Consider the following 21,225-nt stretch of genomic DNA (forward strand, 5'->3'; position numbering starts at 1 on the left):
GAAATATAAAGTGAGAGAGTGAAATAGCATGCTTTTATTGTGTAATAGATGTTTAAAATCAGAAATTTTTCTTTTTTATAAGTAAATTAGTCTGAATATTAATAACATTGTTTAAACTTAGTAAGTCAAGGATTTCAACCCTGCACTTTTAAATTATGATAGAAATAATATCAAACAATATATTTTTTTGTTAAAAAATCGGCTTCACGCTATATTCCGCACACAGCAGGGTAGGCAGAGGGAACCTATAGTTAAGACATCAGTTTCCCACTTTCCGTTATGGAATTCCGTTGTCTACAGCATTTCATGTTGAGAGGCGGAACTCACGGCCGCGCTTTGCCTCGACATCAGAGCGAAGAAATGGAAATATAAATTTCAATAAATATTTCATTTCCTCGAGTTGGGATCGAACCCACAACCAATCGCGTTTTGCCCCCGTGCCCGACTGGCCTCAGTTTCATTTAATTTCCAATATAATAACAGTTATTTTTTTTTTTAAATAGAAAAAAATGATAAAATAGAGTGTATATATATATATAGTATAGTACCAGAGTGAAACAGTAATAATACATACGCAAATCAAGGGTAAGAGTGAGATAGCATCATAAAACTTCTACAGTGCATTTATTGTTGTTCAGTGCAGTTAGTGCAGGTTCGATTACTAAAGATATATATGTATATGTGCAATATTTACTGTAGTATTGCTACTGTGCTTTTAATATTATAGGTTAATAACAACAAAAAGTATTAAATATACATGAATCACTTCACTTCACGCTGTATCCTGAAAATCAAGATAGGTAGAGCGAACCTAGTGTTAAGATATTCCGTTCTCCACATTTGTTCATCTCATTTTCAAGACATTATGTGTTGAGTGGCGGAGCTCAATACCTTTCCTTGTCTTATTATCAGATCGAGTCAATGTTAAATAATTCATTCCCCCGAATGTATACTGAATCCGTATTCAACAAATTAACAGTTAAACGTTGACCCGAGATGTGTTCCTGTTTAAATAGTTTTTGTCTATACAGTACAATCGTCATCGTCGCGAATTGTTCTTAGATATGACAATTTTTTACCCAAGCGCGAGTGGACACGATTCGTTATCTCACTATAATTATACACATATATACGTACTTGGACAATGGCGATCTATCACTGAGATCCACCTTCTCGTCCAACCCTCGATGTACTGAAACTGAATCTAATTCTTCAATTCGAGTCGACTGAAGGTATTCCGGGGTTCGAAGCTGGTCGGGTGATTTTTTCTTAAATCTGTCGAGAAAAGCGCGTAAAGCGTGGGCATTTTTAATATTTTGTTTAATTCCAATGTTAGTTTAGCTTACTTGGTAGTTCTAGAATTATAAAAAAAACTATAAAATCTAATCTAATAGAAGCAAATGAAAAATATATTATATCACAATACTTTGATATATTTTTAACATTTTTAAAGTGTTATTTCACACTTAGAAAAGAAAAATCTCCTTTTATAAAACGTTATTATGGTTGTAAATGCAAATGGTTACTCGTACAATAGGCTACTTGACTTATTTCTAATTTGATGTATTGAATGAATATTATTCTAATATAGTATTGGACCTAAATAAAGAAGATTTTTTTCCTAATCACGATTTTAATGATTAAAAACGCTACATCAACCTAAAATCCAATTAAAAATATACTTTAAATTTTTTATTTGATCGCTACGTAAAATTCTGCAAAGTTAGTTTTTTATTAAGATATTCAATATTATTCTTTTAAGTCATGTTACATACACGCTTTGCTTATTTTATAAATTGAACGGAAGGAACGAAGCGAATGAACGGATGAATGAACTAAATACGTACGTTTTGAGTAATAAACTGGAACATACAACTGATACTGAACTCATCGCCATCGCTGCTGACGCCATCCACGGCTAAAATATAAAAGTTAAGATTATACTCAGTTATAATATTTGAAATATAATTTTATATAGAAGTTATTGTGTTGCACTGATACAGCATCTGACTGTAAACGGTGGTTGTAGGTTCGCTCTGGTAAGAAGACAAAGCATTTTGCGGCACTGAGTTTCAGTGCACAATGTCTTAAAAATTGAGCTTAAAAAAAAATCTCTCACAACAAAACTCCCACTGTAAAACTCATTTTATGCGAGATATAGCTTGAATCCATAAAAATACACACAAAAGTACTTTAATTACGTACAGATAATACACACAGACAACAGTTATTTTTACTGAATGAACGAATTAACGAAAAAATATATGGTAGAATACCTGTAACTGTAACCCATACATAGCGAAGGCACCACTAGCTAGGGGAATCCCCAGTAGATTGTACACTGATGCAAATAAAAAGTTCAGTCTAATCCTTCTTACTGTAGTTCTAGAAAGTTCTAAACACGCCACTACGTCGAGGAGATCATTCTGTAAAATATAATATGCTATACTTAAATAATTATTACATTCATATCCATAGGTGTAAAAGAGTGAATGAAATAATAACTTATTGAAATTAATATGAGTCAGGAAAACCATCGTATTAAAGATACACAATTAAACCATCTAGTAAAGATAGTATATTGGATTAAAATTAAAGATATCAAAAGCATTTATATTTTTATTAATTATCATTCCAACCATAAATTATAATTTTAAATAATAATTAAAGATGAAATATTAACAAAGTAGTAGCTTAACAACAAATTAATAAAACGGTAAATTAACAACACAGTAAATTAGCAACACGTTAAAATAACAACACTGAAAATGAACAACACCGTAAATTAACAAACCGATAAATTAATAACATGTTAAATTAACGACATGGTAAATAACAAACTCACCCTCATCAACACGAGGTCGGCGGCCTCCACGGCCACGTCGGTGCCGCTCGCGATAGCGATACCGACGTCCGCTTTGGCGAGCGCCGGTGAGTCGTTTACACCGTCGCCTACCTGTTAAATATTGTTAAATATATGTTATTTTTGTAGCCCGCACATATCAGGACAGGTAAGGGGAACCTAAGAACCTAGTATTAGACACAACCCTTCCTATATTAAGTCTCACATCTTCCGCCGACTTATAGCGTGGCGGAACTTAACGCCACGGTTTGCCTTGTTACCAGAGGAAGGAAGTGAAAATATTCCATTCCATTTCCTCTAGTGAGAATCGAACACCTATCGCGTTTACAACCGTACGCCTATGCCTCTGCGCTACGACTGACCACAGCCTTATATGATTATTTGTTTGTTTGAATATTATTCAAATTGTCGAACTTAATAGTATTTTAGGTCCATGATAGCCATATATCGTTTAAAGTTAGTCTTCAAAAACTAGTTAGAATAAAAACTACGTTATCCGCTCAAAAATGGGTTAATTCTAAGAACATTTTCAAACTCTAAATTAAACTCACCATGGCCACTTTCTGTCCTTTCTCTTGTAACTTCTGTATTTTAGCCACTTTGTGTGATGGGAGAACTTCTGCGTACACCTTGTTGATGCCCACCTTGAAAGTGAAATAGAAAGATACATACCTCATATATAAGAATAGGTAAAGATAATTAACTCCACGGCCGTTGCGTTTTCCATCGATAGCTTAATCCTAATTAATGACAGAATAATAAAACTTATTTTTTCTTACTGAACACAGCGTTTAAACGCAAGTCATCAAGTCTTCTCGTTCTACCACTCAAGGCAAACAAATAAATATAATTATAATTTATAATAATTCTCTCTCACCTGTCTCGCTATAGCAACGGCGGTTTTTCTATTATCTCCCGTCAAAAGACACACTTCTAAGCCCATTTTTTTTAAACAGTACACAGCGAGATGCGCTTCGGGTTTCACCTCATCTGCCACGCCTATTGTGCATACTAGTTGGTCTGCGAAACAAAAAAACATTTTTATTGTATTAGAATTAAACTCTTTCCTTCTTCCACGGAGAGAGAGATAAAGATGACGATGAAATATTTTCTACTCAGAACATAATGAAATCATAATAAAATAAATATTTGAATATTATTGTCGTCTCAATCTATATATGTATATAATATATTCATTTTTTTATTAGACATTTTATCTTACCATTAATAGCCGCCAATATTGCAGTTCTTCCTAATTCTTCATCTCTCTGTAAAGTCTCCTGTACTCTCCTCGGTACTGACACTCCGTTCCTGGCCATCCACTCTCTGTTACCAATTAAAACTAATTGTTCTACTTCCTAAAAAAATAGAAACATTGTGACGTTTGAATGGAGTCATAGTGTTTGGACATTATAAATAATAGTGAATACAGAAATTTCATGTAGAAATTGGACTTTTTAACAGACGGGAGTTCAAATCTTGATAACGTTTTCTAATATGTTCATTGTTTCGTTAAACATAATTACACACACAGTACACTTATATATAAAAACACACACACACTTCATGTATGTGCACTTATAGTAACATGTTAGTACACTTATAAGTTAAGATTAAGGAGACGTTAGAATTATGTAAAAAAGTGTCAATCATTCGCATTACATTACATATACTATAATCAAAACAATATTTGTTAAAAGTGATATGTCCCAAAATTAGACTTATATTTGAAATAAACAAATATTTATTTTAGTACTATATTATAAAAGAATTGGTAAATTCGTCCTTAAAAAGAAAACTTAAATATTAATTTTACTAAGAAAATGGAAAAAAATGTTGGTTTTTAATGCTTAGTCTACAAAAAATACAGATCGTCAAATAATTCAATAAAAGTTATATTTTTTTTATTTGTCTTTAAATATAATATACTAGCGACTCCCTTGTTTGCTTAAACTTGTTGTTACATTATAACCAAATTATACGAAAATGTTTACATACATAACAATGTATGATTTAAATGTATAAGATATGTTACTACAAAGTTTCATTTAGGTCCGTAAAGTAGTTTTTGCGTGAAAATGGAAGAAACGTCCACCCTTACAAGATTTCACATTTACGATATTAGTAGAATATACGACACAAAGTAGAGAAATTACACACTAACCTCGTCTTGAGCATGTAACCGTATAATAGCGTGTAATCTAGTAGCAGCTTGGGCAGAAGAGAGTGCCGCGTCACCTTCTCCTCCCACTATCTCCACCGGAACACCTTGTAGATGGATTGTAGATCCTTCCCTGTTCCGATAAAAATTAAGAGATCAGTCTCATTACAGTAATTAATAGTAAAATGGTACATATATGTATTGGGAAAATTTTGTAACTTTACTTTGATCCTCATAATAATATTAAGCGTAACTCACTTATGTTACATATTCCTATTTAATTTAAATAATTCTGGAGGCATTGCGTATTCAATGGCGGAACTCAACACCGCGCTTTGCCTCTACACCATAGTGAATAAAGGGAAATACAATTTTCGATAAATATATCATTTCCTCGTGTATTTAATAGTTTCAGCAGGATTGCCAGAAAAATAGAGCGGTAAGCCTTACAGTTTCTGCATAACTCTTTCATCTCGTCAGTAAAAAGAATTATAGTAGGTATGCTATTGTATATAATAAAAGAAAAAACCATACTCACTTAGCACTCCCCAACAAAGCCTTCAACTGCGGAGAGTAAGTCACTCCATTACGCAGAGTGATCTTAGCTCGGAGGCCACAACCGGGTGCGGCGGCAAACCCACTACACGAGGCGCGAGTATCACCCACCACGCTTTGACACCAGCGAACTATTGCTGAATTGGCGGAAAGGAGAAAAGTTTACTTTAATTTCAAAAATTCCAATTTTTGAAGGATGTTTTGGCACAGTGTGTTAATGTAACAGTAATGAAAGCCACAGCCAGCCACCTACCGCGAACCCACTCCACAAGGCAGGAGTATCACAATTTTTGAATGGAATCTGCAATATTTACTTTTGTGTTCGTAGGACCACTGCAACTTTTCATGTTTTTTTTTTATCAAAGTATTATTACTAGGAAAGAAAAAAATATTTGCCTTGATGAAGTTTTTTTAGTATTTATTTATCTTGAGATACGTTTCAAAATACATAACACAATTTCTCAACATTATTTTAGCGCAAGGCCACAACTAGGTGCTGCAGCGATACCAGCGGACTATTGATATATTTATATTGGGATAGCGGGAGAAATTAATTTTCATGGCTTGACGGATTTTTTTTTATTGTTTAGTTTTATTTTAAGTCGCCATCGGAAACTGACACACGTATTTCTTTTTACGTATAACTCGGGCATGTATTTTTAAATTTCAGATGCTGAAAAATTTCTATATTGTCGTTTTTAGACTTCTGTCCAGCTCAAAGGAATTATGGGATATTTTATATTATCCTAGCAATTATGGGATATTTTATACATTAGAATTAAACATAAATAGAAAAAATAAAAATATTTTTATATATAAACCAACAACCGTTTACAGTAAGGCGCTGTCTCTCTGCAACACGATTGTTTTATTTGTTTATCAAAAATCAATGAATGGTGTTGTTGAAAACTGAAATTATACAATAAAAAAATTACCAGAAGCCACAGGGTGTTCAGAATTTAATTCCGCAGCCAGAATACACCTTAATACTTCAGGTAGAGTGGATGATTCGCCAGTGAGTAGAGACACTCGCGCTACAGTCGTACTGCCTTGTGTTATAGTACCTGTCTTGTCGAATATCACCGTTTTTACCTAAAAATACTTGAACATTTAAAAATCATACCTTATATACGCACAAAACAGTCCAGAGGATAAAAAAGAAACGTTTTGTCTATATAGCCAATAGTAAAATTTTCTATAATATATATATTATAGAAAATTAATAGAAAATTAATATATATATTATAGAAAATTTTTTTAGAAAAGTCTGTGTGTGTATAGCTAGAATTTAGAACTAAAACAAAAGACATCAAAAGCTATAAAAAAATAATACCTTATGAGCATTTTCTAAGGGCTCAGCGCCCTTTATAAGTAATCCCAATTTAGCCCCCACCCCCGTAGCTACCATCACAGCAGTTGGGGTTGCCAAGCCTAAGGCACAGGGGCAGGCTATGGCCAATACTGATAGGGAGAAATGGAACGCAGTTTGGAAAATTAACTCCCAATCTGAGAATCCGGAATCTCGATACATAGCCTAGAAGAAAGGATATAGTTTATATAGATAGAGGGACACTTAACAAGAATAATAGAAAGCAAAATTTTTTAAAAAAATTTCTGGTCTGTCTCTCTGTCTAACGTATAATCACGTTTATCTCCCAAAGTACTGAACCGAATTACTTAAAACTTTCACCAATAGCTTTGTTTTAATTCAAAACATTTAATTAACCGTTTTTTACAAAACAACCTTTAAAAAAAGTTATCGTCATTTGCATGAACTCAAGGCATGACTTTGCTTGCAAATAAAAAGCAATCTATATCTATACTTAAACTTATAGTAAATCTGTATTTGCTTGTGATAAATCTGTATTTTTAACCGACTTTCAAAATAACGAGGAGGTTCTCAATTAAATATGTTAGATTCGATATTCGATTCATTTATTCGATTTTTATATTTATTTATATTATAATATATTTAAACTGATGATGAAGACCACAGATGGCCTACGTAGTTGTAACACCTACTTTTACTGTAATACTTACAAGGAAAACATTGTTAAAACTTTTCGCCAGAAATCAGATTCCTCAATCGTTCCATTTTTTTTCAACCAACTTTAAAAAGGTGAACTTATTTTCAAACGACTTCAAAAAAGGGAAAGATCTCAAAAGTAATTTCAAAACAGTACAGGAGTTAATATGCAATCATTACAGTTATTTTAAGAGAATATTATGAATCCTTACCCGAATCAATAATTTAACATTTAAGGCTGTTTCTGAACGAGAAAATTAAATCATTCACTGACTTCAACACTCAAAGTATGTTATTATAAATATTAAGTATCAAAGGAAGTAAGTATGTAGAGACCGTAGCGCTTGGCGCTCCATTCTCTCTGACTTCCCCGCTAGGTATAAACCGTGAAGCTATGTATATATCAACGTTATGTATGTAAGTATCAACATTGTTCGTATTTTTTAATTCAAAACATTCATAAATCCTTATAGAAATAACGATAACATAGTAAAAAAATCATATTAGACGATTATATATTAAAGTAGTACCTATTTTAGAAGCCATTATAGTTGTCAGTCAATTCTGTTTATTAAATGAATAATCATGTAGTTCAAGCGGGTGAAGCCGCGTGCGGGCCGCTAGTTGAAAAAAAATACTATCTTCACGCTGTATTCCGCGTATTTCTGTTAGGTTTGGCTGTTGAGTGACAAAACTCAACGCCGCACGCTGTCTTGTTATTAGAGCAAGGAAATGAAAATATTTATTCAATTATTGAAATATCCGTTTGATAATATTGTACTGCATGTGTTGTTATTCGGATTTTATTAAATAATTTTCAGTAGAATAAACTGTATATTTATATGCAACCAAAAAAAGTGTAACACTTTAGTGAGGCCACAGTCTAAATTATGGTAAGTTACAAAATAGCACAGAACTCACCGGCGTAATATCTTGTATCCTCTTAAGCTTAAGCGCTCCGCTGATAACCCAACAGACGAGCGTCAACACTGATAAGAACACGACTATCGGTACGAAGTAGCTGTAAACAAGTTATATGCTTCAAAAAAATGTCTCTCGAACCTGAACCTACTATTTGACTAATTCTTAAAATAATTATCATTAAACCATGCTGTTTACAGTTCTTAACAGAAAATTTTGACAAAAATCATTATTTTGAGATATTTTTTTAGATGTACTTATCTTCAGACGAAGGCACACAGCATGTTACCGCGACTACGCAACTGCGACTGGTTGTGACTTCGACCCCAGGCGAGGAGATAAAATATTTATTTAAATTGATGTCATCCATTTCTTCACTGTGGCACCAAGGCAAAAGCCTTCCGCTACTCAACACGCAATGCCTCGAAAACTTAGGCGGAAAGTAGGGAATGGAATGTTTTAATGCGAGTTTCCCTCTGCCTCCCTGCCGTGTGCAGGATACAGCATGAAGCTGATGTAATATATACTAGGTAAAAGCTAAAGTTTGACCTGTCATGTGTTTCTTACCTCTAATACGACCTTTTTACCTGTTGAATAGCACCTAACAATACCTATTTATCAACTCACCCAGCTACAGTGTCAGCAAGTCGCTGCACAGGCGCCTTCCCGCTTTGCGCGTCTTCCACAAGTCTCACGATCTGTGCTAACGTACTGGCCTCCCCGGTGTGAGTCGCACGCATTAGTAGAGCGCCGTGTTGGTTTATACTACCGCCTATTACTAGGGAATCTGTGTAGATTTTTTTTGTTTATTTATAGGAGGTAAAGAAGAGGTAGTGTTAAATGGTTTATTATAGTAACTGTGCTACCCTAAGCCATGTGTGGAGGAATAGAGGGGAGGGGGGCCATATTAACAAATACATATCGTCGGGGATAGTGCAGAACCGCGTATGTACCACAGGTGGGGAGCGCGTATCTGCATTTCATCAGATTTTACAGGAGAAGGTTAAAACTTTATAAAATCGTTAATTTAAATCCAAGTGGTCTCATTTTAACATAGAGAATAATAATTGGTATTTTCTACATATTTTTGTCATATACAATCCTTTACAGTAGTTAACAAGTGGTTAATTTAAGCGACACGCCACTTACGCTGATTTGATTTGATCACGATCTTATTAAATTGAAACCTGACAGTTAGTTACACGGTTTTAAAATCAAACGTGCAATTAATGTTCCAAATAATATTTAATAATAAAATGAAGATTTTATTATTTATTAATTAATGTATTTTTTTAAACAATCCCCCTTAAATATAAAATTGAAAATACACTATCAATAACACTTTTTAATCAGCTTTGAGCAATTCTTTATCAGCCTTTTATACAACTTTAAGTATTACAAGTATAAATAATTTCAAAGTACTAATACACAAAAGACCAAGAGCTTTTTCAGAAAATATATTATCAGTAAATTTAAAAGCAAATTACTGTTATATATTTAATATATGAATAACAATAATAGATTCTGCAGGTACCTTATATAAATAAACTTTGTCTCAGTCATTTTCTTAGACAAGAATAAAGTATAGTGAATAAGGAATAAATGGGGTAATACTTTTTTGGTATTTGTAGTAATAGCTGAAATTAGTTCAGTTTGTTTTCAATAAAACCACTTTGCCGCACTTTGTACCAGCCCCTCTTCCAGGGCGGATTGTATCATAAATAAGATTACTTTTAATGCTAACCTTGAAAAAAGTGTGGTCACACGTTACTACTTCATATGGAAATGGATTCAGGCTAGCTTCTTTGGTAACTGAGGAGTATTGACTATATAAAAATATTTCCCGATGTTTTAACTTTCTATTATGTAGTGAACTGAATCCACTTCCATTTGAGTATGGTCTTTTTCTAAAAAAATGCGGAAACGCGTTTGAAACTATGGCGTTTCTGTTTTGTGATGTAAACCATCAATATAAATTACGACGTTTTTAATACTCTCTTCTATGATTTTCTTCAAATAATCGACAAAAAAGGAAGTGCATGTGGAAGCTTTTAAATGTGATGTTGTCTCATTAAACCAATAGCGTTTTATATGGACAATTAACTTCATTTTAAAATACAATGCACTAGCTTTCAAAAATGGACATAATTTCACAGCTTGTAAATCGGCTGTTACTACGTGAAGCTTTCCATTTTTGCAGGCTCTTTATCTAAAGTCTTTTCTCGTTTGCTAAATCTTTACGTGACACACGTAGTTGATATATTTGTTAAGTATTTTTACCAGCTTTATATGAACAACATAGATCACATGCATCTTTTTTCAGCGTCAATGGCAGCCTCACGTTCCAGGATTCTTTCAGGAAACAAATCATTATTGCTACATGTTGATATTGAAGCTACCGATGCAACATTGGTTATTTCAGAAAATAGACAGTAATTTGGGACTTTCTAAGCAGAATGCACTAAAAGTGAAAAGTAAAAAGGAATAGATACAAATAAATCTTATTGTTATTTAATTATACTTGTAAGAGATCACTAGTAGTGATAAGGTCGCCTTTACATACTGCCTCTATGCGCTAAATGTCTTTATTGTGTTGTGTTTTTATTTTTATCTGTTTTCAATATTGGTCTATATTTCTCTTGTAAAATATTTTATTTTCTATATGTATGCAATAAAGAGATTTATCTATCTAAAAGTGGTTGTGTCGCAACAAGATAAAGCTTCGATTTCTTTAGTTCAGTTCAGTTCAGTTCTTAATTTATAACGTTTCGAGCGTGCCAGCGATTTCTTTAGTAAGCTCTACTTGTTTTAATGTGTTTTGACGGAGTTTGACAGCAAAAATAAACTACAAAATACACTTCTAATGACACTTGAAGACATACGCGGTACTGTTAATTGTCGATTATAGATACGCAGTATTGTTTTTAGGCGAAATCTAGCTTTATATTGGTCGAAAAAAAAATCCCATCTAACAGGAGGCTGCCAATCGGGATCTTACGTCGAATGGCCGTGAAATTGAGATTTAGCTACAAATGTCAGTTACGCGAAATTATCCAATGCTAGTTACGCGGATTTGCACTATCCCCGACGATATAACAAATAGACTATAAAAGCAATAAAATTGTGTCAATCGGGGCATTTTATAATATTCCTATTAATAACTCTCATATATAATTTAGAAATCTAAATACCATATATATTTTAAAAACGATAACCACTTCTGATTTCTAAGAATATTATCAAGAACCAACAATAAACATATTTCTTACCTTTACTTTTAGTAACGGGCATGGACTCTCCAGTAATAAGGGATTCGTCACAAGTACTCTGTCCCGATATTACTTTGCCGTCCACTGGGATTTTAGCTCCGGGGACCACCTGTAGGAATTGAATTAGAAAAGTAAATTTAACAATATTATAAATATGAATGTATTAGAAATGTAGAAATGTAGTTTTGGAAATTTATCTCCTAATGTATCAAAAAAGGTTTACGTATACCGCATACAATAGGGTAGGCAGAGGTGCTCAATGCACTTTAGAGACAGTGTGGCGGAACTGCAATGCGGTCCGAATCGGTAATTGAACTCACAACCGTTGCGTTTACAATCGTACGCTATGAATCGGTATCCTTTATTGATACATTCAACCAAAATGTGAAAGACTTCAAATGAAATTAGATACGAGGCCAATCGTGGCGCTTGAGCACAAAGTGTGACTGTAAGATCGATGTTTGTAGGTTCGATCGCCACTCGAGGAAATGAAATATTTATTTAAATTTATATTTTTATTCTTTGCTCTGATGTCAAGGCAAAGCGCAGCGTTGAGTGCAGCCACTTAACACGCGATGCCTCCAGGTTTCGGCGCAAAACAAGGAAAGAAATGTCTTATCACTAAGTTTCCTCTGCTTACCCTGCTGTGTGCGGGATGCTGTAGATAAGCTGCGTAGATCTGATTCTATAAGTTTTCTTACTTTTCATTATTTTCTTCTCCCAATGTGCAAATGTTCAGGAAGCTGAACTTCAAGGCGGTCACGACTCGTCGACCGTAATGTACCATTAGAAAAAAAACAAAAGTACCTTCAGAACATCCCCCCGTTCAACCATATCCACTGGTATGCTCTTCTCGCTGACCTCCTGGCCTTCAGAGTCGAGGGTCACCAGAACCGCTTCAGTTGGCTTCAAGGATAGCAGCTTGGAGAGAGCTTCTGAGGTTTTGCCCTTCAAAAGATAAATATAAATAAATTAATCCTGGTTTCCGACAGTCAAAACACAATGTCTTAACAACTGGACAGAAGACGACGAACGGAATGTCTTAACTATAGGTTTTGCTTACCTTGCTCTATATGAGACATTATTTTAAACAAGGAGCTAAAAAACATATTTACACTAAGACGAAGAAAACATGTTTTTTTAGCTAACACAACGGGTTTGAAAACGAAAATAGTAATCTATTAGCTCTTATATTTTTAAGTGACATCTTTTTTTTGTTAACAATTAACAATATCTTCATTATATAGAATGTAGAATTTTCGAAAAATAGTAGAAATAATTCAAATAAAAAGGTACCAAACGTTCATATATATGTTTCGCAACAGCATACCTATTAACCTAGAGGGTAGCCTTCAATTCCCCAAACTCACCTTAGCGATATGCTCCAGCCATCGTCCTAATGACACAAAGACAAGTAACATAGGAGGCGTATCGAAGAAAGTTAACGGACTTGTGTCCCTTTGTAACACCATGGCCGCTATGACCACTGCTAGGGAGTAGGCGTAGCTGAAACATTCATAAAATACATATACAGTCTTATAGACTTATAAGCATTGACAAACTCAAATTTGAGGGCTTATGGATGAATGTTGTATAAAATAAACTGTAATAATATAAATTTTGCAATGATTTCTTTCTATAATATATCTGTATATATTTTTATTTATTTTTTTCCTTTGTGTCAGTTTGAGTTAGAATATCTATTAAAGTACGAAACAACAAAAAATATAGGTATATATTTATTCAAAAAACCATAATTTTACATTTTGTTATTCACCTTCCTAAAACTTTGTTACATATACTGCTACACGCTATTTGTCATAATCCATACCTATATTATAAATTCGAAAGTAACTCTGTCTGTCTGTCTGTCTTTTCCGCAATCAGGGCCAAACCGCTAATTTAATTGTGATAAAATACTCATATAGAGATACTTGAGGGTCCCGGGATGAACATAGGATACTTTTTTTTTCTCATATTTGTAATATTTTCGTTATATACCAATATATTAAAATAATTAATTTGACAAGGAATTTATTCCGCCATGTTAATAACAATCGTCGCTACGCGTTGCTAAGCAACGGCTTGCAAAGTTTGCTGTTTTAAGAAAACGTCACCCACAGTGAATTTGCTTAATGCATACATGGTGCGCGCCGATATAGATTTATACAAATCTCTTTATACAAATCATTAACAAAAATTAGATGATTTCTATGATTTGATATTCATCCTTATGAAAATAAATATAATAGTCACTTTTAGCATTTCATCTAGATGGAAATTATAGTTTACTGTATAACATTCTAATAAATAATTAAGATGTGACTGATTCCAAATGACCTAGCCTTCGGGCGGCATAATATGAGTATGACCGACGCGAACGGGCGGATGACTTTGATGATTTTGTAAATTTTTATAGATTTTCGAATTACTATTATTTTTATGTAATTATTTGCTGCTTATAATTAATTTATCTCAGTTTAGTTATCTATACCGATGTTATACACTTAAAATATCGTAATTTTAATCATTTGAGATTTTATTTAATATTGTTCGCAAAAATTAATAATTATTTAATATAGAAAAATGTTTAGTACGCGCGCACAGCAAACTTTAGGTTTTTTTTTCTAATATTAAGAATTTCCTTTAGTTACTTTTACTTCTTTGGTTTGTTCATTTCGGTTACTCAGATATTTTTTCTAATAATAAATCTCGACTTATTATTATTTTTTAACTTATTTTAATGATTTAGGCTTATATTTTCGCGGGCGTAGCCGCGTCCGGGCCCACTAGTCTACATATATAAAAGGACTTGTCCTCACTGACTGAGGTAAGACGCACGCACAGCCGTAACCGCTGATAGTAGAAACGTGAAATTTGGACAGATGTTTACTTTCCTACATCCACTAAGAAGGGATTTTGCAAAATTTTAACCCTAAAGGGGTGAAATAAGAATTGAAAGTTTGTATGGAAAAAAAATTAAAGCTACACCGATTTTTATAAAATTGTAAATTCAAACTCTTAAAAATATTTAATTGAACACGTGTTTTATGGTTTTTTAGAATTTACCTCCTAAGGGTGCCAATAAGGGGTTGAAAGTTTGTATGGAAAAATCTTTAAATCCCCACCGATTTTTATAAAATTTGAAATTTAGACTATTAAAAATATTTCATTGAACACATGTTTCGTGGTTTATTTTATTTCATCCCCTAGGGGTGCAAATATGGGGTTGAAAGTTTGTATGGAAAAATCTTTAAATCGCCACCGATTTTTATCGAATTTGAAATTTAGACTTAAAAATATTTAATTGAACACGTGTTTTACGGTTTATTACAATTCATCCCTAAGGGTACAAATAAGCAGGCGAAGCTGCGCGCGTCCACTAGTAAATATATATATAAAAAAGTACAAAATATAATTCTAGCGTACAAACCTAATAGTGGTTGTCATTGATATCAAAACGTCCATGTTAGAGGTTCCATGTTTTAGAGCCTTGTACGCTTGCTTGTAGAAATGCCAGCCGCCTACAAACTGTAAGATAACAATGGATCGTTTATAAAGGCTTTACTAAACAAGGCTGACTTGAGTTTGGACAACTGCCATCACTACCACCCACCTGAACAGGAGTAGCCAGCGCCCACAGTAACAGGTTCTCCAGACTGAGTCCCGGCACAACACAGCACATGTCCTTGTGCGAGTGTCCGTGCGCCATCACCACCATGAAGTACGTCATGGCTGCCATACAGGGTGCTCCGAAAATGAGAGAGATGAGGAATGCGCCGCGCCATTTTTTTATTTCTTCTCTTTATATTTGAAAAACAAAGAAAATTTGGTAATTTAGACGAATTTCCGTTTATTTTTTTATGGAAAACCATTAAAACTAAGTACGTAATGGCGGCCATTCAGGGTTTACCGAAATGAGAGAGATTAGGAATGCTGTTGTGATCTTTTGCTGCTGCTGAATTATGATTTTCATATATAAAGGGATATTACTATCTGCTTTATCATTCTGTTCCATTTTATAGTATTGTAGACGAAAAGAATAAAAACGCACATCTAATATTAATATAAATCCAATCACGATTACAACTTAACGCAATATAATATAGCACAGTAATTTCGCTTTTCACAGAACACTCCACCAAACACGTAACACTTCATTACCACCACCCTCACCACCACCACTTACACGTTTTTTTACGACGTGTTGCAGTTTTGTAAAGCCAGTGACACTTATTTTGAATACCTAAACAACGTCACTTACTTGTGTTCTAAATAATTACTTGTCCCTCGATTATTGGAACTGACGACCGTCGCCTCGAAACCCAAGTCGTTGATAGTATCACATATTTTTCGCACACCTACTATTTCTGGATCATATTTTATTTTACCCCTGAAATAAAAAAAATATAATTATATTAATTGTTTAGTCTAAAATAGAATGCAGACCTAACATAATTCGTTTTAATTTTAATATATTAATAAATTTGAACGAAGTTGCAGCATGCTTTATGTCATTTATTTTTAAGAGACGCTGTAGTTTTGCAATAAATTATTTCAATTTTAAATGTTCACTCACTTTGAAGTAGTCAGCGCTACGGAGCATGACACAATGCCGTTTAACTTAAGTACCGTTTTCTCTATTTTGTTCACGCACGAGGCGCATGTCATCCCTTTTATCTGGAAAAAACATAAGAGCGTGTGAAACAGACATTTTTATTGTATCACCGTCATGTTGTCTACAAGAGCATTTTTTCAGCTTCACGTTAGGCAGAGAGAACCTGATGACAAAACACTCCGATCTCGCCTCCATTCATTCTCCGGAATGGGAATCAAGCCTTTAGTCACCGTGTTTTATGTGGGTTTTTTTTCAAGCACACCTTTCCACCATCCACTATTTCATACTTAATAACCAACTGCTATATTAAATTAAATTTCATTTTAAATTGACATTTTCATAAGCACCAAAATAAATGCCACTGTAACTGTCAACACTATCATCACCTTACCAAAATCGTCAAATCCCGCGGCGCGCCGCTATCACTTATCAGTTCAGCGGGAAAGCCCAACTCGGTAATCGATTCGGCGATCGTTATGGCTGATATCTTAGCGGGTTCATATCTCACTTCCGCTTTAGCAGCTAAAAGTGCTATTACTATTGAATGAACACCTGGAATTATTTATTATGATTATTATATCTAATGTGGTAACGATGTGACAGTATCAAGACGGTTGGGGTTCAATTTTAACTCGAGGGAATTCATTCATCTATTTCCCTTTTTTTTTCTCTTTTTAAATCGAACATGAGAGAATATCATATGAATTTTGATTGCCTCTGCTTACCCTGCTATATGCGGGATAGAGCGTGAAGTAAATAACAAAATATATCACCATTTAACTTAGCACAATGTTTCTCAATGGCCGCCACGCACGACGCGCACGTCATGCCGCGCACTTCTAGTGTACATCGAGATATTTCTATACTTGGTGATATTGTGCCCTGAAAAGTGTTACAAAAAGTAATACTAGTTTAAAAAAAAGAATTGTATGGATAATTAAAATACATGTGTATATACTAATAATAAACAGGGCGTCGCGTCGTGGCGCTGGGGCACAATACGAAAAGTGGGAAACGGACGTATATTAGCTTCTCAGTTTCCCTCTGTCTACCCACATAACAATGTGCGGGATGCAGCGTGAAGCTAAAAAATGAATCTGAACAATGTATTTCTCTCAGGAACGACTAGTCCTCATTGACAAATTGTTTTTGTATAGGTATATTATTTATATTGTTAATAAAATAAGGTTAACTTACATTCTGTTGACTTCTACTTCTTACTAGCGATGATTTTGCTCTATCTCCTGAACCTTCTTCGAAATTATTTTGTTTTAAATCTGAAAAGAAATTATCTAATATGTAGTGAAAAAATTAAAGGCCAAAGCCGTCGTGGCATAGTGGGACTCTAAAAACAACGGTTGTGGGTTCGATTTCCGCTTCGGAAATGATTATATTAAAAATTAATTTTATTTATTCAATCAAGTAGAACAAGCGCAGCGTTAAGGTACGGTTTCCACACAGAATGTCTTAACATTGGTTGCCTTGCTAAGTAAGATAGAGCGTAAAGCATACCTGTATCTGCTTTCCCATCAACACTTATAATATTAACATCAAATCCCATAGAATATATTGCGTCTGATATCTGTTTAGGAGTTAGGGCATGTGGATTGAACGTGACTAGAGCCGTGTTATCTGCCAGACTGACACTCGAGTGTGTGACGCCTGGCATTTCTTTAAGACTACCTGTAAGAGAAAATTGAGTAGTTAAATGCACAGTGTATTTATTAATATTTCTGTTTATTTTTAATTACATATGAGTTTGAGGCCGGCGTGTTGCAGGTTATGGGTTCGATTCCCATTCGGAGGAATGAAATAATTTATATTTTCATCTGCTAGCTTTGGTCACGAGGCTAAGCGTGTTCTGGCTCTCATCACGCAACGCTTCGAAAATTTTGCGGAAAGTGGAGAACTGAAGTCATTTAATGGGAAAGAAGTATAGTAAGCACTAGATCCCCGGGCTCCTCTGTCTAACCTGCTATGTGCGGGATGTAGCATGAGCCTCATATTTGCCAGTCACTCAACGACTATGTAGCTATATTGTTATAATATATTGCTATTTTTAAAGCTAGCAGATCTCATACCCGTGGCTCTTGGAATGATTAAAAAGTTCTATCAACGAATGTAATTTGTAATCTAAAACGAAATTCACACACAATTGGTATGAATTTCAATGTATTTCCATAAGAATGTACGGGTTAATTGTCATGGCATTTAGAAGGTTAACTCTAAATAAAACTTTGATACCCTCCAAAATACAAAACATTTAAAAGTAAAACAAACTTACCCTCTATAGTGTTAACGCAGGACTGACAGGTCATCCCTATCACAGATATTAGTGTTGTACTCTCCGTTCTATCACTTGACCCTGTCATGTCGATTAGGAGATCTGTTGGTATTTCACGCGGTAAAAGATTTCTGTAAAGAGACAATAAATAAAAGTTTATTTTTATTTCACAATTGGAAAAAAAATAAATGAAAAAAATATATATCATATAAAAAAAATTGTTTATATGTTATAAATATTAGAACATAGGATTTCTCGGGGGACTAGATTGTTTCATTTTCCTTGCCCTCTTAACAAGACAAAGCGCGGCGTTAAATTTTGCCACTCAATACTCAATATCTCGTAAATTGACCAGCAATACTCAGCAAATGTGAGAAAAGGCGATATGCTGCTTTTTAGCTGGTGTTAAGACCAGCTGGCCATGATCTGTCCATTTTAGAGACATTTCTTTAAAAGTCCGGTCTCGTTACTTGCATTCTTTTCAGGCCTGAACGCCTCAGACTTTAGTGCACCGGTGGTAAATTTGACATTCAAAAACTAAGCACTGTCGTGGCGCAGGTACACTCGAGCGTGTGGCCGGTTGTGAATTCGATTAACATTCGCGAAAATGAAATGTTTTCATTTATTCGCTCTGGTAACAATGCAAAGCGCGGTGTTGAATTCTGCCACACAGCATGCAATGCTTTCAGAATTCGGCAGAAAGTGGGGAACGGAAAAGTCCTAACACTAAGTTTTTCCCCTCTGCCTACTCTACTATAAAAATATTAAAAATGTAATTACTTATACGACTTGAACTACTTGACCTTGACTTGGATATTAAAAAGAATATATTTCATAACGTAAAAATACCTCGTTTCGTCGTCGCGATAATCCGTCGGGGCTTCGAATCCCATATCTTCGATATGAGAGCGGATCGCTTCCACAGAACACTGACGAGGGTCAAACCGGAAGTACCCCGCGTGTTCTGATAGCTCCACCTGGAAGAAATAATGTTACCTCTTATCTAGTATCTATGTATCCCCTTTTCAGTATTATAGTAAAAACATGGCAAACTTCTTGACAAACGTACAGACGGGCGGACATACGGGTTCATCTTTTATTGAAGGCACGGAACCCTAAGACCGAAAAAAAATTGAGTAAAGAGATGTAAGCGAAACAAAAATACACTAAAGTAGCCGTAGTGGGTCCTACTTAAATTTTTAATTGGGGGAATGATTTATTTTGAATGACAATTTCCCCGAGTGAGGTCAAACCCGCGACGGTCGCATTTACAGCCGCAATAACTTTAAGAGATACTTATGGGTTATTATTTATAACCTACCTTAACTTGATGTATACCGGGCAGCTCCCGCACCGACTCCTCGATGCTCCTCACGCAGGACTGACAGGTCATGCCATTGATTGGCACCCGGACGGCCACCAGCTCTGGACCTTCTCTGCAAGTACAAAGAATGAGAATAAGCTTAATTAAAAGAATTAATATAAATTATCTGTAGTTTGCGAGTGCGACTGTGTTTATCTGTAAGCAAAATAGTTGTGGGTTCGATTCCAACTCGAGGAAATGATTCATCATCATCACATTAGCCTTTCGACTCACGCTGGTGGATATATGACTCCCCCAAGGCCCAAGGCTTGAGCCACTAAGGCCCCAAGGCCCAAGGCTTGGCCCACCTTGAGCTCCTGGTAAAAGGAATGGTTATATTTAAATTATTTTCATCGACCCGCTGTTGAGTTGCAACATTCAACACGCAATGTCTCAAAATCCGATGGAAAGTGGGGTAAGGAGTCTCTTAATATTAGGTTCCCGCTGCTTATCTAAAAAGACAACACATATGAAAAAAAATCTAAACGTAGTGTTGTCAGCGTAATGAGAAATAACATAACAACGTTAACAGCAGTCGTTAAATATTATATTTCACGCTTTAACAATAAGTACTAAGTCCTAAGCGCGTTTAAACGGTTTGTTTTAGTAAAAGAATCTATATTTTTAACTATTGGACTTTTGCAAAAAATCTCTGCGCTGATCATATTATCTATTTAATTACGGGGCCGTCGTGGCACAGTGGCACAAGTATGTGACTATAGGTGGGTATACCCGGTACCCGGCGGTTGTAGTTTCTATTCCCACTTGGGGGAAAGAAATATTTAATCTTTTTATTTCTTCACTCTGGCAAAGTGCGACGTTGAGTTCCGCCACTCAACACGCAATGCCACAATAATTCGGCGGAAGTGTCTCAATGGAGAACAAAGTATAGTAAAGCAAGGTTTTCAGGTTCCCACTGCCTCCCGCTGTATCTATATTGCGCTATATCTGCGATGCGAACAAACAAATACACATTATGTGTTAAATGATGGAACTTAAAGCCCCGCTTTATCTTGTTACCAGGATGATGAAATGAAAAAAAATATTTTCATGTAACCCACCGAGCGGGAAATAGCCCCCAACCATCGTGTTTATTACTTTTAAACATAATAGAAACGAATAAAAATTAAATCTCGCATGAAAATGATACAATTTCAAATAATTG

General features: G+C 34.6%; 1 protein-coding gene across 10 annotated transcripts in view; it reads right to left on the reverse strand.

The window, feature by feature from the left end:
• ATP7 (copper-transporting ATPase 1) overlaps positions 1-21,225 on the reverse strand; it is a 46,723-nt gene that overhangs the window by 2,295 nt on the left and 23,203 nt on the right. For all 10 annotated transcript variants that reach the window (XM_085203991.1, XM_085203993.1, XM_085203992.1 and 7 more), the window contains 27 exons: positions 20,019-20,133; positions 19,547-19,674; positions 18,698-18,828; positions 17,926-18,096; positions 17,611-17,690; positions 17,187-17,295; positions 16,805-16,965; positions 16,375-16,475; positions 16,060-16,188; positions 15,412-15,598; positions 15,229-15,326; positions 13,166-13,301; positions 12,603-12,743; positions 11,796-11,904; positions 9,154-9,313; positions 8,527-8,626; positions 6,913-7,113; positions 6,515-6,671; positions 5,563-5,716; positions 5,028-5,157; positions 4,086-4,221; positions 3,741-3,883; positions 3,415-3,507; positions 2,846-2,956; positions 2,277-2,426; positions 1,848-1,918; positions 1,138-1,275 (listed from right to left, as the gene is read on the reverse strand). In XM_085203991.1, coding sequence (XP_085060117.1) covers positions 1,138-1,275; positions 1,848-1,918; positions 2,277-2,426; positions 2,846-2,956; positions 3,415-3,507; positions 3,741-3,883; positions 4,086-4,221; positions 5,028-5,157; positions 5,563-5,716; positions 6,515-6,671; positions 6,913-7,113; positions 8,527-8,626; positions 9,154-9,313; positions 11,796-11,904; positions 12,603-12,743; positions 13,166-13,301; positions 15,229-15,326; positions 15,412-15,598; positions 16,060-16,188; positions 16,375-16,475; positions 16,805-16,965; positions 17,187-17,295; positions 17,611-17,690; positions 17,926-18,096; positions 18,698-18,828; positions 19,547-19,674; positions 20,019-20,133 — 3,540 coding nt within the window. The remainder of the gene's footprint in view (positions 1-1,137; positions 1,276-1,847; positions 1,919-2,276; positions 2,427-2,845; positions 2,957-3,414; positions 3,508-3,740; positions 3,884-4,085; positions 4,222-5,027; positions 5,158-5,562; positions 5,717-6,514; positions 6,672-6,912; positions 7,114-8,526; positions 8,627-9,153; positions 9,314-11,795; positions 11,905-12,602; positions 12,744-13,165; positions 13,302-15,228; positions 15,327-15,411; positions 15,599-16,059; positions 16,189-16,374; positions 16,476-16,804; positions 16,966-17,186; positions 17,296-17,610; positions 17,691-17,925; positions 18,097-18,697; positions 18,829-19,546; positions 19,675-20,018; positions 20,134-21,225) is intronic.

The sequence above is a fragment of the Heliconius melpomene genome, chromosome 20 (genome assembly GCF_056956725.1).
Source record: "Heliconius melpomene rosina isolate 202511_hmr_F chromosome 20, ASM5695672v1, whole genome shotgun sequence".
In the NCBI taxonomy this organism is placed as follows: Eukaryota; Metazoa; Arthropoda; class Insecta; order Lepidoptera; family Nymphalidae; genus Heliconius; species Heliconius melpomene.